Source organism: Triticum urartu, chromosome 2, assembly GCF_003073215.2.
Source record: "Triticum urartu cultivar G1812 chromosome 2, Tu2.1, whole genome shotgun sequence".
NCBI classification, from domain to species: domain Eukaryota; kingdom Viridiplantae; phylum Streptophyta; class Magnoliopsida; order Poales; family Poaceae; genus Triticum; species Triticum urartu.
In genome coordinates this window covers 344745846-344762266 of record NC_053023.1, presented here as the reverse complement: position 1 = coordinate 344762266, position 16421 = coordinate 344745846, and the positions used below count along the sequence as shown (strand labels likewise).

The 16421-nt window shown below is 45.9% G+C and overlaps 2 protein-coding genes across 3 annotated transcripts; both read left to right on the top strand.

Moving 5' to 3' along the window:
- The first annotated feature begins 9566 nt into the window (after positions 1-9566).
- On the top strand, positions 9567-16100 carry LOC125537258 (methionine aminopeptidase 1B, chloroplastic-like). Of its 2 annotated transcripts, XM_048700551.1 has the most exons (11): positions 9567-9865; positions 10016-10106; positions 10361-10595; positions 10701-10862; positions 10952-10993; positions 11106-11177; positions 11448-11527; positions 14414-14511; positions 14977-15024; positions 15318-15581; positions 15735-16100. In XM_048700551.1, exons 1-10 carry the CDS (start codon positions 9721-9723, stop codon positions 15461-15463), a joined length of 1119 nt encoding a protein of 372 aa, XP_048556508.1. In that variant the 5' UTR covers positions 9567-9720; the 3' UTR covers positions 15464-15581; positions 15735-16100. The 2 variants fall into 2 exon arrangements, with proteins under 2 accessions (XP_048556508.1, XP_048556509.1); XM_048700552.1 differs by lacking the exons at positions 14977-15024; positions 15318-15581; positions 15735-16100 and adding an exon at positions 12182-12266.
- Positions 12273-14407, top strand: LOC125537259. The gene has a single exon (XM_048700553.1). It carries the CDS (start codon positions 13385-13387, stop codon positions 13865-13867), a length of 483 nt encoding a protein of 160 aa, XP_048556510.1. The 5' UTR covers positions 12273-13384; the 3' UTR covers positions 13868-14407.
- Positions 16101-16421: the final 321 nt, after the last annotated feature.

Here is a 16421-nt window from a genome sequence, read left to right as displayed (position 1 = left end):
TATGAAAATGCCAAGTTGTTTAAATAAAAAGTTAAAAGATGGCACGACAAAAGAATACAAAAGCGTGAATTTAATGTAGGTGATTATGTATTGCTATACAACTCTCGTTTAAGATTTTTTGCAGGAAAAATTCTCTCTAAATGGGAAGCTCCTTACATTATCGAGGAGGTCTATCGTTCCGGTGCCATAAAAATCAACAACTTCGAAGGCACAAATCCGAAGGTGGTGAACGGTCAAAGAATCAAACATTATATCTCAGGTAATCCCATAAATGTTGAAACCAATATTATTGAAACCATACCCCCGGAGGAATACATAAGGGACACTTTCCGGAACGCTTCAGACTCCGAAAAGGAATAGGTATGTGGTACGGTAAGTAAACCGACTCCAAAACAATTTTTAAGGCAATATTTCTGCGTTTTGGAATATTTAGAAAAATAGAAAAATAAGTAGCAGTCCGGGAAGGACACGAGGGCTCCACGAGGGTGGAGGGCGCGCCCTACCCACCTGGGCGCGCCCCCTACCTCGTGGGCACCTCGTGTGCTCTCCGGACTCCGTTTTCGTACACGACACGTATTTTGGTCGGTAAAAATTCATTATATAATCTCCCGGGTTTTGACTCCCGTATCACGCAAAAATCTCCTGTTTTTGTTTCGAGTTGTTTTTCTGACAGATCCAGGTCGTCATGTCGTCTTCAAGCGCCCCCAAGGACCAGTTCTTCGAGAAGGTCATCAACCCCTACCTCGCAGAAGTGCTGCAACACCCTCAAACAATTGAGATGCGTGAGGGGGTTGTTGCACATCCGTGATGCTGAGGGACCAAGGAAGACCGGAAGAACGGAGGCAAGGCTCGAGGCATTGGAGCAAGAAGTTTTCAAGTGTCAGGTCGTGGTGGAGCGTGGACTCGATTCCAATCACATCATGATCACGGAGTTCACCAACAACCACAAGCTGGACATCAAGGACATTGGGGAGGCGATCTTCAAGCTTCATGAGAAAAACGAGCACCTCCAAGCCCAGATCTATGACCTGTAAAATCAAAACTGTGAGTATGAATATAGATTCAAGAGGATGAGTTTGGCTGCAGATTTGAGGTTCCAGGAGACTCGGTCATCCTTCTATGATGGTGAGCCTATGCCCTGGAAAAAGGGCGACAAGCCTACGCCATCAACAAAATCACCACCGTCTACACCAACAAAGAAGAATTGAGTATCTGGTATGGGCACTCCCCTTGGCAACTGCCAAGCTTGGGGGAGTGCCCCGGTATCGTATCACCATCACTTTTATCTTTACCATTTTTCTTAGTTCGATCCTTTTGGTAATATCTTGATCTAGTAGAATAAAAGTTCTTAGTATGATCTAGTTGTGAGTTTTGCTTTATAATCCTTCTATGTAATCGAGTCCGTGAGCTATATAATAAAGATTAGTGTTGAGTCAAGGGCTTGATTCTTTTGCCATGATCTTAAGTGAATAAAAGAAAAGAGAAAGAAAAAAAAGAAACAAAGAGATCATGTGGATCTCATGGAGAGTAATGAGCTCACATAGAAAAAGTATGATGAATAAAAGTTGTTGAGGGTTGACAAACATAGTTTTGGTCATCGTTGCAATTAATAGGAAGTAATAAAGAAAGAGAGGTATTCACATGTAGATATACTATCTTGGACATCTTTTATGATTGTGAGCACTCATTAAAATATGACATGCTAAAGAGTTGACGTTGGGCAAGGAAGACAACGTAATGGGTTATGTTTTCTTACATCTGAGATAAATTATATTGTCATGGATCATCCAACATGGTTGAGCTTGCCTTTCCCTCTCATGCTAGCCAAATTCATCGCACTAAGTAGAGATACTACCTGTGCTTCTAAATACCCTTAAACCAGGTTTGCCATGAGAGTCCACCATACCTGCCTATGGATTGAGTAAGATCCTCCAAGTAAGTTGTCATCGGTGCAAAGCAATAAAAATTGCTCTCTAAACATGTATGACTTATTAGTGTTGGAGAAAATAAGCTTTATACGATCGTGTGATATGGAAGAAATAAAAGTGACAGACTGCATAATAAAGGTCCATATTACAAGTGGCAATATAAAGTGACGTTCTTTCGCATTAAGATTTTGTGCATCCAGCCATAAAAGCGCATGACAACCTCTGCTTCCCTCTACGAAGGGCCTATCTTTTACTTTTATCTCCTACCTTGCATAAGAGTCATGGTGATCTTCACCCTTCCTTTTTATATTTTATCCTTTGGCAAGCACAATATGTTGGAAAGATCCTAGTATATATGGCTAATTGGATGTGAGTTTTCATGAACTATTATTGTTGACATTACCCTTGAGGTAAAACGTTGGGAGGCAAAACTATAAGCCCATATCTTTCTCTGTGTCCGATTAAAACTCCATATCCGTAAGTATTGCGTGAGTGTCAACAATTGTGAAAGACTATATGATAGTTGAGTATGTGGACTTGCTGAAAAGCTCTTATATGTTGACTCTTTCCTCTGTTATGATAAATTGCAATTGCTCCAATGACTGAGATTATAGTTTGTTAGTTTTCAATGAAGTTTACGATTCATACCTGAAATTGTGATTGAATTATTACTCTAGCATAAGAAATCATATGGCAAGAATTATATAAGTTGTTGTTCTAAGAATGATCATGATGCCCTCATGTTCGTATTTTATTTTTATCGACACCTCTATCTCTAAACATGTGGACATATTTTTCGATTTCGGCTTTTCGCTTGAGGACAAGCGAGGTCTAAGCTTGGGGGAGTTGATACGTCCATTTTGCATCATGCTTTTATATCGATATTTATTGCATTATGGGTTGTTATTACACATTATGTCACAATACTTATGCCTATTCTCTCTTATTTTACAAGGTTTACATAAAGAGTGAGAATGCCGGCAGCTGGGATTCTAGGCTAGAAAAGGAGCAAATATTAAAGACCTATTCTGCACAGCTCCAAAAGTCCTGAAACTTCACGGAAGACGTTTTCAGAATATATAAAAAATACTCAGCGAAAGAAACTCACCAGGGGGGCCACACCCTGCCCACGAGGGTGGGGGGCGCGCCCTATCCCCCTGGGCGTGCCCCCCTACCTCGTGGGCCCCCAGGTGGCCATCTTCTGCTATATGAAGTCTTTCGATGGGAAAAAAAATCACAAGCCTTCTTCTCGGACGAAACTCCGCCGCCACGAGGCGGAACCTTGGCGGAACCAATCTAGGGCTCTGGTGGAGCTGTTCTGCCAGGGAAACTTCCCTCCCGGAGGGGGAAATCATCACCAACGCTCCTCTCATCGGGAGAGGGCAATCTCCATCAACATCTTCATCAGCACCATCTCCTCTCAAAACCCTAGTTCATCTCTTGTATCCAATTCTTGTCTCCAAGTCCGGGATTGGTGCTAGTAGTGTTAATTACTCCTTGTAGTTGATGCTAGTTGGTTTAATTGGTGGAAGATCATATGTTCAGATCCTATATGCATATTAATACCCCTCTGATTATGAACATGTTTATGCTTTGTGAGTAGTTACTTTTGTTCCTGAGGACATGGGAGAAGTCTTGCTATTAGTAGTCATGTGAATTTGGCATTCGTTCGATATTTTGATGAGATGTATGTTGTCTCTCCTCTAGTGGTGTTATGTGAATGTCTACTACATGACACTTCACCATTGTTTGGGCCTAGAGGAAGGCATTGGGGAGTAATAAGTAGATGATGGGTTGCTAGAGTGACAGAAGCTTAAACCCTAGTTTATACGTTGCTTCGTAAGGGGCTGATTTGGATCCATATGTTTCATGCTATGGTTAGGTTTACCTTAATACTTTTGTTGTAGTTGTGGATGCTTGCAATAGAGGTTAATCATAAGTGGATGCTTGCCCAAGTAAGGGCAGTACCCAAGCACCGGTCCACCCACATACCATATTATCAAAGTACCGAACGTGAATCATATGAGTGTGATGAAAACTAGCTTGACGATATTCCCATGTGTCCTCGGGAGCGCTTTTATCTATATAAGAGTTTGTCCAGGCTTGTCCTTTGCTACAAAAAGGATTGGGCCACCTTGCTGCACTTTATTTACTTTTTTTACTTGTTGCTCGTTACAAATTATCCTATCACAAAACTATCTGTTACCACTTATTTCAGTACTTGCAGAGAATACCTTGTTGGAAACCGCTTATCATTTCCTTCTGCTCCTCGTTGGGTTCGACACTCTTACTTATCGAAAGGACTACGATAGATCCTCTATACTTGTGGGTCATCAGCGGGCCGGACTGCAGCACACAATATAATGTGTTAAAACTACAATCATAAAAACCGGATATATGTATGGTATCCTAGGGTACTTACAATGCGGCCAGGGGCTTCGACCTGGGGCGCCACTCGGGGATGGCTTCGGCATCCGAGTCCGAGCTGTCTGAAAGGGATATCTTCCCCCTCTTGGACGCCCCCGCCTTTAGGTCCACGGAGGCCGCCCTTTTCTTCTTCCTCCCCTTAAGGGGAGAATTGCTCTCTTCCTCCTCCTCCTCTTCATCTCCCTCATGGGAGGAGGGAGCTTCGGTATCTCCGGATGTAGCGTCCGAAGTACCTTTACGACGGAGGCCACTTTTGGCCTCCTTGCCCTTCTTCTTGGCCCTATTCTCCGGTGCCTGGTACGGCGCCGGGACCAGCATCCTCGTTAGCAGGGGAATGGCTCGGTCTTCGGGTAGCAGAGCCGGACACTTGATCCACTCCGCCTCCTTTGTCCGGCCCTAATTACAGGATGGAAGGCTCAACATACCCTTTGATTTATGAACTGAAGTTATGTTCAGAAACTAGAAAACTTACCGGGGTGGCCGGATGAGCGCAGTCGAGGCTGATGTCATCGGTCATCTCCGGCCATGACTTCTAGGCCTTGAAAATTAGTTTCCAGATCTCTTCATGTGTCATGCCGAAGATTCACGGCAGGGTCCGCGGACCTTCCGGATTGAACTCCCACATGTGGACAAGCCGGCGCTGGCAGGGGAGGATCCGACGAAAAAGCATCACCTGAATCATATCAGCGAGACTGGTGTTCTTCTATCATATTTTTTATGCTCTTTTGCAACACCATCACTTCATCGGACGATGCCCAATCCAGGCCCTTGTTAATCCAGGACATGAGCCGCATTGGGGGGGGGTCCGGATTTAAACTCAGGAGTGGCTGCCCATGTGGCGCCATGGGGTTCGTTGATATAGAACCACTCCTGTTGCTATCCCTTCACGGTCTCCATGAAGGCCCCTTTGGGCCAGGTGACATTGGGGAGCTTGCTCACCATGGCGCCGCCATAGTCCGCATGTTGCCCGTCGACCACTTTCGGATTCACGTTGAAAACCTTAAGCCATAGGCCGAAGTGGGGGGGATGCGGAGGAGCGCCTCACACACGACGATGAACGCCGAAATGTGGAGGAAGGAATTTTGGGCTAGATCGTGGAAATCTAGCCCATAATAGAACATGAGGCCGTGGACGAAAGGGTGGAGAGGAAACCCTAGTCCGCAGAGGAAGTGGGGGATAAACACCACCCTCTCGCCGGGCTCCGAAGTAGGGATGATCTGCTTTTTTGCAGGGAGCCTGTGTGCGATACTCGCAGCCAGGTACCCCACTTCCCGGAGTTCCCTGACGTTCTTCTCCGTGACGGAGGAAGTCATCCACTTGCCCTGCGAGCCAGATCCGGCCATGGCTGGAGAGATTGGGCGGTGGGAAAGATTGAAGCTTGAGCGCTGGAGCTCGAGGATGAGAAGGCTGGGGAAGGAAGAAGGTGTGGGGTAAAAAGATGGATCTTTATCCACTTATATAGGCAGTGAATATCAAGTGCCCCCACAAGCCTTAAAACCCGCCTGTTCCGAAGGGGTCGTGCGAATGGCACGGTTGGATTACCCAAATCCATATTGATGAAAATCCTGCAATAAGGGGACACGATATCTGCTTTGACAAGACGTGTCAATGGAGGCTATGCCTCAAAACACAAAGCAGGAGGCCAACAAACGATTCAAAATAATAAAAAGGCCAGATGTGATGTTTCGCCGAAAAAGCTGTTAGTAGACATACCTTATTTTGATTAAGTATTGTACCCTTGTGGTTGAGGGTTGTAACTATTATATAGAGCCGGATACAGTTCTCTTGCTCAGAAGACTGCTTTGAAGTATGTGGAGAAGGAACCCACCTTGCAATGCCGAAGACAATCTATGAGCCGAACACATCGTCATGGAAGACTGGTTCAGGGGCTACTGAGGGAGTCCTGAACTAAGGGGTCCTCGAGAGTCTGTCCCGTGTGTTGTGAGATGGACCGATGGGCCGTGAAGATACAAGGTAGAAGGCCTTCCCCTGTGTCCGGGTGGGACTCTCCTTTGCGTGGATGGCAAGGTTAACGTCCGGATGTGTAGTTTCATTTCTCTGTAAACTAACTCTGTACAACCCTAGACCCCTCTGGTGTCTATATAAACCGGAGGGTTTTGTCCGTAGAGTCTCTCATAATTCATATAGGCTAGACATCTAGGGTTTAGCCATTACGACCTCGAGGTAGATCAACTCTTGTAACCCCTATACTCATTAAATACAATCAATCAGGGCGTAGGGTTTTACCTCCATTAAGAGGGAACGAACCTGGGTAAACATCGTGTCCCCCTTGTCTCCTGTTACCTTCGATCCTCAGACGCACAGTTTGGGACCCCCTACCCAAGATCAGCCGGTTTTGACGGCACCAAGAAGGGCAACCCCGGATGACCTTCTCCACCATAGCCAAACATGCTAATTTTTGGTAGTCTGATGACATGTAGTAGTCGGACGATGTAGCATCGTTTAAGTAGTTGCATGAGTTTGCATGGATTTGAGACATGCTAATTAAGGTGTTCTATTGTGAGAAGGGTAATTTGATGCTTGATCGGTCAGTGTCCGCGGACGCGCCCGGGCACATCCGCAGGCGTTTGAGGTGTCGAATGTGCCAAGTCCGGTTGTGCTCTTATGATGAACTGACCATTGTGGTAGTACTACGTGTACGCATGTTCCTTGTAATTTTGCCGTGGAATGAAACAGAGTAATTTGCATGACCTTATGTGCATCATTATAGATGTGTTTGGTTACTCGAACCATTTTTGCCACTTTGCATACTTGTCCCAGTTGAGTCTGGTAGAGCTAATGCAGACAAAAAACCAACATTTGCATGTTGTTTGGTTGCGTGCATCCCCTCTCCCTGTATCGTAGCAACGACTCTATGTGTTGTGTTTGGTTGCTTGCATTAACTAGGTTCATGCAACTACATGTTGTTTGGTTTTACACACTGGACATGATTAAGAGTTAATAACAACATATAACACATAGTTACACTAGAGTGCTTCGGCGACTACAGTGGATGATGGACGCGGCGCCGCGTCTGACATGACGAACACGAAGTTACGAGCAAGCGACCCCATTGGCGGCGCACTGGACTAGTTGCCAGCGTCGTTGCCACAGAAAAAGTCCATGTGGAAGAACAAATAGGAGGGCACGCGGGCAAAGGATGATGGAGAAAAAAATACAGTGCGCGCGCCATGGCAACGTCAGTGTAGTAGGATGCGGAGGAGGAGGCCGGAAAGAACGAAAATGGCGACGACGCCAATTTAGAAGGACACAAGCGAGTAGGCCGAGAGGAACGACGCCGATGATGGCTTCGGTGTAGCAGGACATGGGAGATAAGGCAGAAAGGAACGATGACCGCACAGTGTAGTAGGATGCAGAAAAAAAGGTTGAGAGGAACGACTCCGACAGTGGCACTAGTGCAACAACATGCGGGAGAGGAGTCCAAGAGGATCCACGCCCACGGTGACGCCGGTGTAGCAGGACATGGAAGATGAGGCTAAGAGGAAAAACTTGATGGAGGAGATTAAGGAGTGTCATTAAAATAGATCACACACATGTGATTGTACACTCCATGAAGAAGAGGTAGATCTACTCATCTATGCTCATCAAAACAGAAAACGTGCAACACGAAACTCATGTGAAACTACGAGATGAAGCTATTGGTCAAAGGAAATTTCAAATTGTCGATCATGTGCAACGAGTTTGACAAAATTTGACCAAAATAGCTCTGAACATGAACATAAAATTAAATACGGTCAATGAAACTACGAACAGATCACCTGAATGGACCCATAACCTCGACGTGCATCTTTTTTATGTGGAGCTTATCTTGAATCGAAGCATTATTATGTAGATTAGAAGGGACGGAAGAAAGAAGACTAGAGAAGCAGTTTACTCGAGGTAGGAGAAGAAATCACATACAACCTGTATAGTACTCGCATCATCTCGTGCAATCAGACCCACCCATGTGCCCTCAATATGGCTCCACTCAACCTGGCTCGCTAGAAACAAACGATTCGTCTGTTCCTCTGGATGCAGACCAAAGGTTATTTAAGTTCCGTGCGGGCCAAAATTTCGATTCGACCCGAGTAACCAAACAGGCCAAAAACATCCCGCACGGGCTTGACTGGGCCTAATGCAGGCTACCAAACGTGCCCTATGTTGTTCTGGAGATTTACTGATGGGCATAGCAGAATGGCGGGGGGTAAGCAGAAGTAGAAGGCGTCACAGATGCTGGCGAAGAGCACCACCTGATGCAGGCAATGCTCCTCCACGTGCCCCATTGATGGTGCCGCTGGTGGTCGGCCACTCTGTGACGCCCCCCGTTATCATCTTGCCGACGACACAAAGCCCCGCTCTCCTATTTGATCCTGCACCGCCGTCGCCGACATGAGTCAGGATATCAGGATCCGTCTGCGAGCCGTGGACACACCCCGTGCCTCACCTCCAACGCGTCGCTGCTCACCGGGAACCACGACACCACCACGGCGAGGCTGCTCTTCTCCGCATGCTCCTCAACGCCCTCCGTCTCCCGTGACCAAACAGAATGGGTAAGGTGCGCGATAGCTCCTCGATGGCCTCCGCCTCCCGTGGTGGCTCCTCAATGACCTCATCCGTCGATGTGGCAACAAATTGAAGCAGAGTACCATTATCGTTAGTCGCTCGAGTTGCCATGCTTGCCCAAGACCGGTGATTGCAGGGTGTGCCGACCTGGTCCAGAATCCGATGGCTTCCTGGCCTCGTCACCGACTGGCGCTCGATCCATCTGTGACATGTATTGCCGAGAGAGAGGGAGATGGAGAGAGGGTGAGAGGAATGGGAGGAGAATGGAAGCGACAGAGAAGAAGGATAAGGTCATTCGTGTTTCACCGGTCAAACAAGACCTAATAAGACTTAATCTAAAAGAAATTACTAGATTAAATCTATTTGCATTAAAAACGATAAAAAATGGCGAGCAAAGTAAGTGATCAGTTTTTTGTTCTTTGCTTGTCATATCAACAAGAGGAGAGCATATGAAAAATATAACCCATTCTTTCAAAAAAGAAATTAGCTCAGGGGTCGCTCGAACGAACAGGTGGCTGTGGATGATGTGGAACGCTCCACTGCTTCAAGATTCGTGCATCCAATCCGACGGCCATCAAGATGTTCTCTCGGAAAGCCAAAAAAATCTGACGTCAGTCATGTAACACGCATAGCCGAAACCTCCCGGTCCCGACGGCGTCTCATCCTCAACGCACATCCCCTCTCTCCGCTGCACTCCTCGTCCTCCCTTGTACCCGCCGGTCTCCTCTTCCTTGAACACGGCCGCCGGCCCCGTTTCCTCGACCACGGCGCCTCCACCGACGCCGTGCGAATCCCCATTGCCATGTCACCTGGAGCGTCATGTTCCGGCGTTCCGGTACCACCCCGCCCGGCCGGAACCCACACATTCCTCCTGCCGGCGGCTCCCCCGTTCGTCTCAAAGTTCACCATCAATCGAAGAGATCCTCGGACGGCCTCTTCTTGTTTTGGTAAGGAGCCTGCTCAGCTTAATTGCTTGGGCGGGTCGTTCTACTACCAACAGCCGTTTATTGCTCAAAAAAAAAAAAACATTATGGGACTAACAGAGCTGAAACTACAGCAGGGTTCGTAGCTGATTCTTCTTTGCTGTCCTGCTGTAGGTAAAGCAATAACGCCAAAGCGCTGCTTTGTCGTGGCCGGCGGACTTACTTGGGTTGATGGGGTTGAAGAAGAGCTCATGGAGCTACAAAAGTACGATTCTCGTCACTATTACGCTGTGCTTAAGCTTCTGTTGTCGCTTCTTTTATCATGTCGTCAGGATTTACCAATTGCCGTAGCCATTGGTTTGGAGCTAGGTTCTAAATTTCCTCTGACCTTAGATTTCACACTTGATGGTACTCATCTTGGTGTGACATCTAGAGAAAGTTGCCATGTAGCTCTAAAGTCAGCCAGTCTGTTTCTTATTTGATGATGATGACTCTGTAAACACCCTTACACATTTGAAGGACACAAGAGCAAAGTTCAGGCAAGTTAAAGAAGAGGGCGCCTTTGAGGCGTGGAAAGGTCTATCCCCAACTTCCTGTACCAGAACACATTCCAAGACCTTCTTATGTGGGTGCAAACATACCACAAGAACTACCCGCAGTTCGCCAAATACACAATGCCGAAGGTATCGCTGGGATGAGAGCTGCTTGCAAACTTGCTGCCCGTGTACTGGACTTCGCGGGAACATTGGTTAAGGTATATTCTTTTTTCCATAGATAGCTAGAATCCTTTTATATCTAAATCATCTGAAGACTCTGCAGTGTACACTTCATAACAGTCATTATTTCACCGTCATTTCAGCCATCAGTTACTACAAATGAAATCGACAGGGCGGTGCATCATATGATAGTTGAGGCGGGTGCTTATCCTTCTCCACTTGGCTATGGTGGATTTCCTAAAAGTATCTGCACATCAGTAAATGAGTGTGTCTGCCATGGACTACCTGATTCAACACAGCTGCAGGTTCTGTAGGATGAAATTTGCATCTCTCTTTCTTTATTTTTCTGTCATGCCTATGTACTCTGGGATGAAAAATGTTGTTTCTACTGCAGAATGGAGACATCATAAATATTGATGTAAATGTGTTCCTAAATGTAAGTCCTCTCTCCTAAGATTGTGCATATGCTTCTTTGGTATGTTTGGCATAGTCTCGGATTTTACTGACACATTCCCTAGTTTTAACGTGATTCATACCATTCTTTTCAGGGGTACCATGGCGGAACTTCCAGAACATTTGTATGCGGAGAAGCGGATGAATCTATCAAGCATTTCCTAAAGGTAAGCTATTATTGATTTGTGAGGTATTTCATCCACGAACATAGACATTCAGTAGCAGTATGCACTAATGTGAGTTTTACGATGTTTTTGTCCGTGTTGGATTTTAACAAATCCCTGTAGTATTTGTTCTACTTTATAGATCTAATTTTGAGGCTTAATGTTCTGAAAGGACTTTTTTACAGTTGGGTGATACACTATGTTCTCTTTTATCGAAAAAAAGGTTCTTTCATCCATGAAACCATGAAACCAAATGATCTTTATTGGGTTCAGGCAGCTGAAGAATGCTCGGAGAAGGGTATTTCTGTCTGCAGGGACGGTGTAAACTACAGAAAAATTGGCAAGAAGATAAGGTAGTTTTTCTACATGACACTATGTTTGTTACCTGTTAGTTGCTTCTTTCTGAAAACTTAGACTACAAAAGCATCTGTCTATACATATTTTACTGTTCAATATACGCTGAAGAGAATATCATGGATAAACAAGACCTTGTTCTCGAATCTTAGGGCTCATTAGGTTTGCAGGATTTTTGGAGGATTCCCATAGGATTTTTTCCCTATGTATGACATTCGTTTCACAAGAATGAAGGTACTAGATTCCTTAGGATTGTGTCCATATTGGCTTAATTCCTAATGATTCTTAGCATTAGGTGAGACCTCATGGAAAATTCATAAGGATTAAAGTGGAGAGAGCATCCCAATCCTTTACTTTTCCTATTCCTTTGATTTAGAAATCCTGCAAGCTGAATGAGCCCTTAATATAGATAACTTTCAGCTCTCTAATTTGTTTTCATACTGTCTTCGAAAAACCTGTGAAGCTAACTTTCAGAGCCAAATCAGTTTTATGTTCTTACAAAATTTCCATTTCCACACTTGACCTGAAATGTTGCTTCAGGAGTTTTCTGTTCTTACAAATTTTCCATTCCCACCAAAGAGGCAGCATAAACTGTTAGTAAAACTGCTTATGACTAAATGACTTCAGGTTTCTTGTTTATCATATTATTGCAGGTGGGCGTCACCGCTCAATCCCAACCATTCATTATCTGCTTTCCATTTTAGTTACAACCAGCCTCTTATGTATTGGGCACCTTAGGTAATTTTCAAACAAGATGGTTTGCAAATGTTTGCTGATTTGAGAGAATATATGAAACAGTGAAAGACATGCTTGGAACGTGGAAAGTTTCCTAGATTTACCATACAACAAACTAGCCCTGGTTCCAGACAGGCCCTTAAGTTGCATAGAGCAAACTGTTCACTAGGGGTGGGCATAAAAACCGACGAACCGAAGCCGAAAAAACCGAATTTTCGGTTTTTGTTGGTGCTACAGTAAAATTCGGTTTCCAGTTATACTAACCAAATTTAATTCGTACAGTTCGGTTTTATACCGTAACCGAAACAGAAACCGAAGTAATGTGATCGTACACGCAAACCGAATTCATAAAAAAACCAAACAGTAGAAACTGACCGAATGCCCAGGCCTACTGTTCACTGCTGCAGTTCCACCAAACATGTAGATATACTGTACAAATGCGTTGGTCGGTGGGTTGTGCTTGTTTGGCATCCAGATTTTTTCGAGAAAACGCAAAAGAGTTTGCGTTTCATTTCATTGAACAGGAAGAGAACAGCAGTACAGGTACAACCTCCCAAGAGGAGGGACACACGCACACACATCATCGTCCTCACCAAACGAGCAGGCGAGGAGGTGCTACCAACTACAGACTGCAACTACGAAAGGTCTAGCCTTGTCCAGCCTCCAACCATGAACGGCGAGGTAACTAGACTCAGAGCCTCAAGGCCGCGTCACAGCCATTGCCAGGCGCCTCCAAAGAAGACCGCATCTCCAGGGCTGTCCAGGCCAACGTACCTTCCACCCATAAGGGCCTAAGAGACGGCAGGTGGATGGCAGGACCCATCCAGGACTAGTGAAGTCATCGTCTTGGACATGCCGGCGCTGGCGTACATAGCGCCCCGGACGCCCACGCTCTATGCTGAAGCCCTCATCACAGCATCGCATTACCAGCAAGCCTCGCCGGAAGACCGAGGAGGCCACCATCTCCAGCTGCCGCATCGGGGACTCCAAGTGCGACCCAAACAACGCCTTCAAGAAGGGAATGGCGCTGAGACGCCACCGCTGCCTTGTCCAATGAACTGGACCAAGTGTTTCCCCCGGTGCTCGAGGAGAGGGTCAATCTGGGCCATGACAGAGCCTCCATGGAGGTTACGGCACCCTCAGGTGTCGCCGTTGTCAGCGCAGGCCATCGTTCGCCCCGGCCCAAGACCAGAACCCCAAATACCGTCGAAGCAGAGCAGACAGGAGATGGGGAAGCAGACTGCCGGAGAGGACCATCAGCACCAAGAGGGAAACCACGTTTCGTCACCGTCGATGTAGGGAAGTACCGGCCAGCGCAGAGCAGCAGCCGCCAGATGGCTGCCAAACAAGGCCATCCACCGCAGGGGGTCGCGTCGAGCAGGGGTAGTGGCGCCGTCGCGGGGACCTGCCACCTGCACCTTGCTGCCGCCGACCATGGCCGCTGCCGCGGTGACCCGCAGCCTCCGCCACCTGGATCCACCAGGGCACAGCCAAGCAGCCGCAGCCGCACCCCCAAAGGGTCGTGCCGCGCTGCCCGCGTGCTCGCCACGCCAGGTCCAGAGGCCCGACCCTCTGGATCTGGGGCCGCCGTCGCGAAACCCTAGGTCCGGAGCAGCACGGCTCCGTCAGCCTCGTCGAGCCCCACGCTTGAGGGAGGAGGCAGCCTGGGAGCGAAGTCCCGCCACCGCCGGATCCGCCAGGGCTTTGCCCGGCGGGGAGCACCGGCGGCGGCAGGGGGAGGGGGGAGGAGGAGGGAAGGGAGAGCTCGAGGCTGCGTCGCCTCCCGTGTCGCCCGTGGGGAGGGCGACGCGGGGGAGGGGGGGGGGCAAATCTGCAGTGAGTTGGCATCCAGATCCTAGATATCGTTTGGAGCATGGGAATTTTCTTGGATTCCTGTGAGGTTTGAACTATTTCCATGTGAAACTCGTGCAGAATCCGTGAATCCTAAATAACAACAACACTTTTATTGCTATTGTAAGCTAAGTGTTAAATTTATAAAAACCAGTATGGCACTAAATATAAACTAGACTAACGCCGATACTCTTAAAAGCCAAATCGTCCAGTTTTTTATTGCCGCACCTTTGTACTGAGTTTTTCTGAAGAACATTTGTGATGCCGTGTATCTGTAAATTTTCTTCAAATTATTTCAGTAAGCTTGCTTATTTCTACGGCTATCATGTGGTGGAGCGCTTTGTTGGACATGGAATTGGAACTATGTTGCATTCTGAGCCACTTATCCTCCATCATGGTGAGCACTTATTTGTTATTTCCTTGCTCTTTTTGACCTACCTTACCATTGATACTCATCCGACTGGGAACATCTTTCTGTAGCTTAGCACCTTAGCATATAACATTACTCGATTTATGGGTTCCTGCTCTGTAATGCTTATAATTTTTGCCAAGTCCAGTCGCTTGTTTAGAATATTTAGGCTGATATGAAGCAACACAATTACATGTTCAGTATGCCAATTTGTATTGGTTGTCGTAACAAATTATTGCCGGGAATATAGGAACAGGTTGCTGAGTTTCAAAGGACAGGGGTAATGTCGTCTCATGTAGTTGTTGCCAAGGATTTATACAGCTATGGGTTTACTATCTCCCATTCTTTCTTGGATGAACTGTTTTAAACTTTTAATAGTATACCTGAATTGTGTCGGACTAATAAGTTGACGTTTGAAGCATACAGTAGACTAATGAAAACCCTTTTTTGTAGCAAATGAAAACTCTGGTCGAATGGTTGAAGGTCAAACATTCACAATTGGTACGTACTCGGGGCTCTCCTTTTATGTTTCGACTTTTACTTCCAAACAGTTTGTAATTTTCATTTAAAACACGGTGTACTGGAATTTTCAGTGATTTGATTATGATTGAAAATGTTTTTCAGAAGATTAAACATTGCTATAAAGAAAGGAAATGTGAATAGTCTTCAATAAACATTATGTTTATTTATATGTCTAATCCTAGAAGCTCTTGGTATTTATTTGTAACTAAATTGGGAAGGAATGGCTCTTGGAATTTCAGACCAAGTTGACAATCTTGATGAAATGTTTGCAGAACCTATACTTACAATGGACAAAGCAGAGTGTGTTACATGGGAAAATGGATGGACTACTGTCACAGCCGATGGCAGCTGGGCAGCACAGTTTGAGCACACTGTATTGGTCACTAGGACGGGCGTAGAGATATTGACAAAACTTTGAGTACATCCCTTGCTATTGTAGTAAGAAGTTGTTGAGCCATCTACTTTCAGAACGAGGTGGTTCATAAAGCAGCCCCAGCAGCCAGGTAAGCACCCGAATCTCCACGACAACAACTTGTGTATGTTTTTCTTCTTTTCTTACTGCCATTCTCAGCCACGATGTCTAAAGCTAGTTACGGCAAAATCTATTGCTGCCCATGAATACTGTATCCATTTCCTAACTTTTTTTTGCGAAACGGATATCCATTTCCTAACTTTGAGATCAAATGCAGATCCACATGTGGGAAGCCTCCCCTTTATGTAGCAACCGGCCAGGGGATAAATGTGGGGACATGCTATTGCATTGCAAATTTGCATTGCTTGTGATCCCGTTGTGGGGAGAGGTCGTGGCTCGACAATTTACCATGGATGTAGTTTCTAGAAGAATCCCCAGATGTGTATATGTGGTAGTTTGGTTTGCTGGAAGTAGTAGGTGTGGCATGGATTTAGAAACGACGCGGAAAATTTCTTCAAGTTGCCTGCCAATGTTTGTTCCCGGTTTAATCAAAAGAACCATTTGTAGATTTTTTGTGACCCCAAACTTAAGCTAAACACTGGCCACCAGATATCTCACACCAGTAAGTTTATAACTACAACAACAGTGATGGCAGCAAGTTTTTTTTTTATGATGAGTGATGGCAAGAATTTCAACGCTTGCAGGCTAGTGTGAATTTCTTGGATGAAAACTTTGTTATTTATTGTTGACGGAGGCATTGGATTGGAGTTTGACACAAGTTATGGCGTCAGAATTTCCATGGGACCCTCGGAGTTACGCACTCGATATCTTCTACAGATTCATTTCGTTAATGCTACTAGTAGGAGTACTACATGAAAACATATGTTTCTGTGTATTGCACGCCTCTCATGGGGTGGTTTCATATTACATATATAGATTATATGTCTTGACCATCAAGATCAAG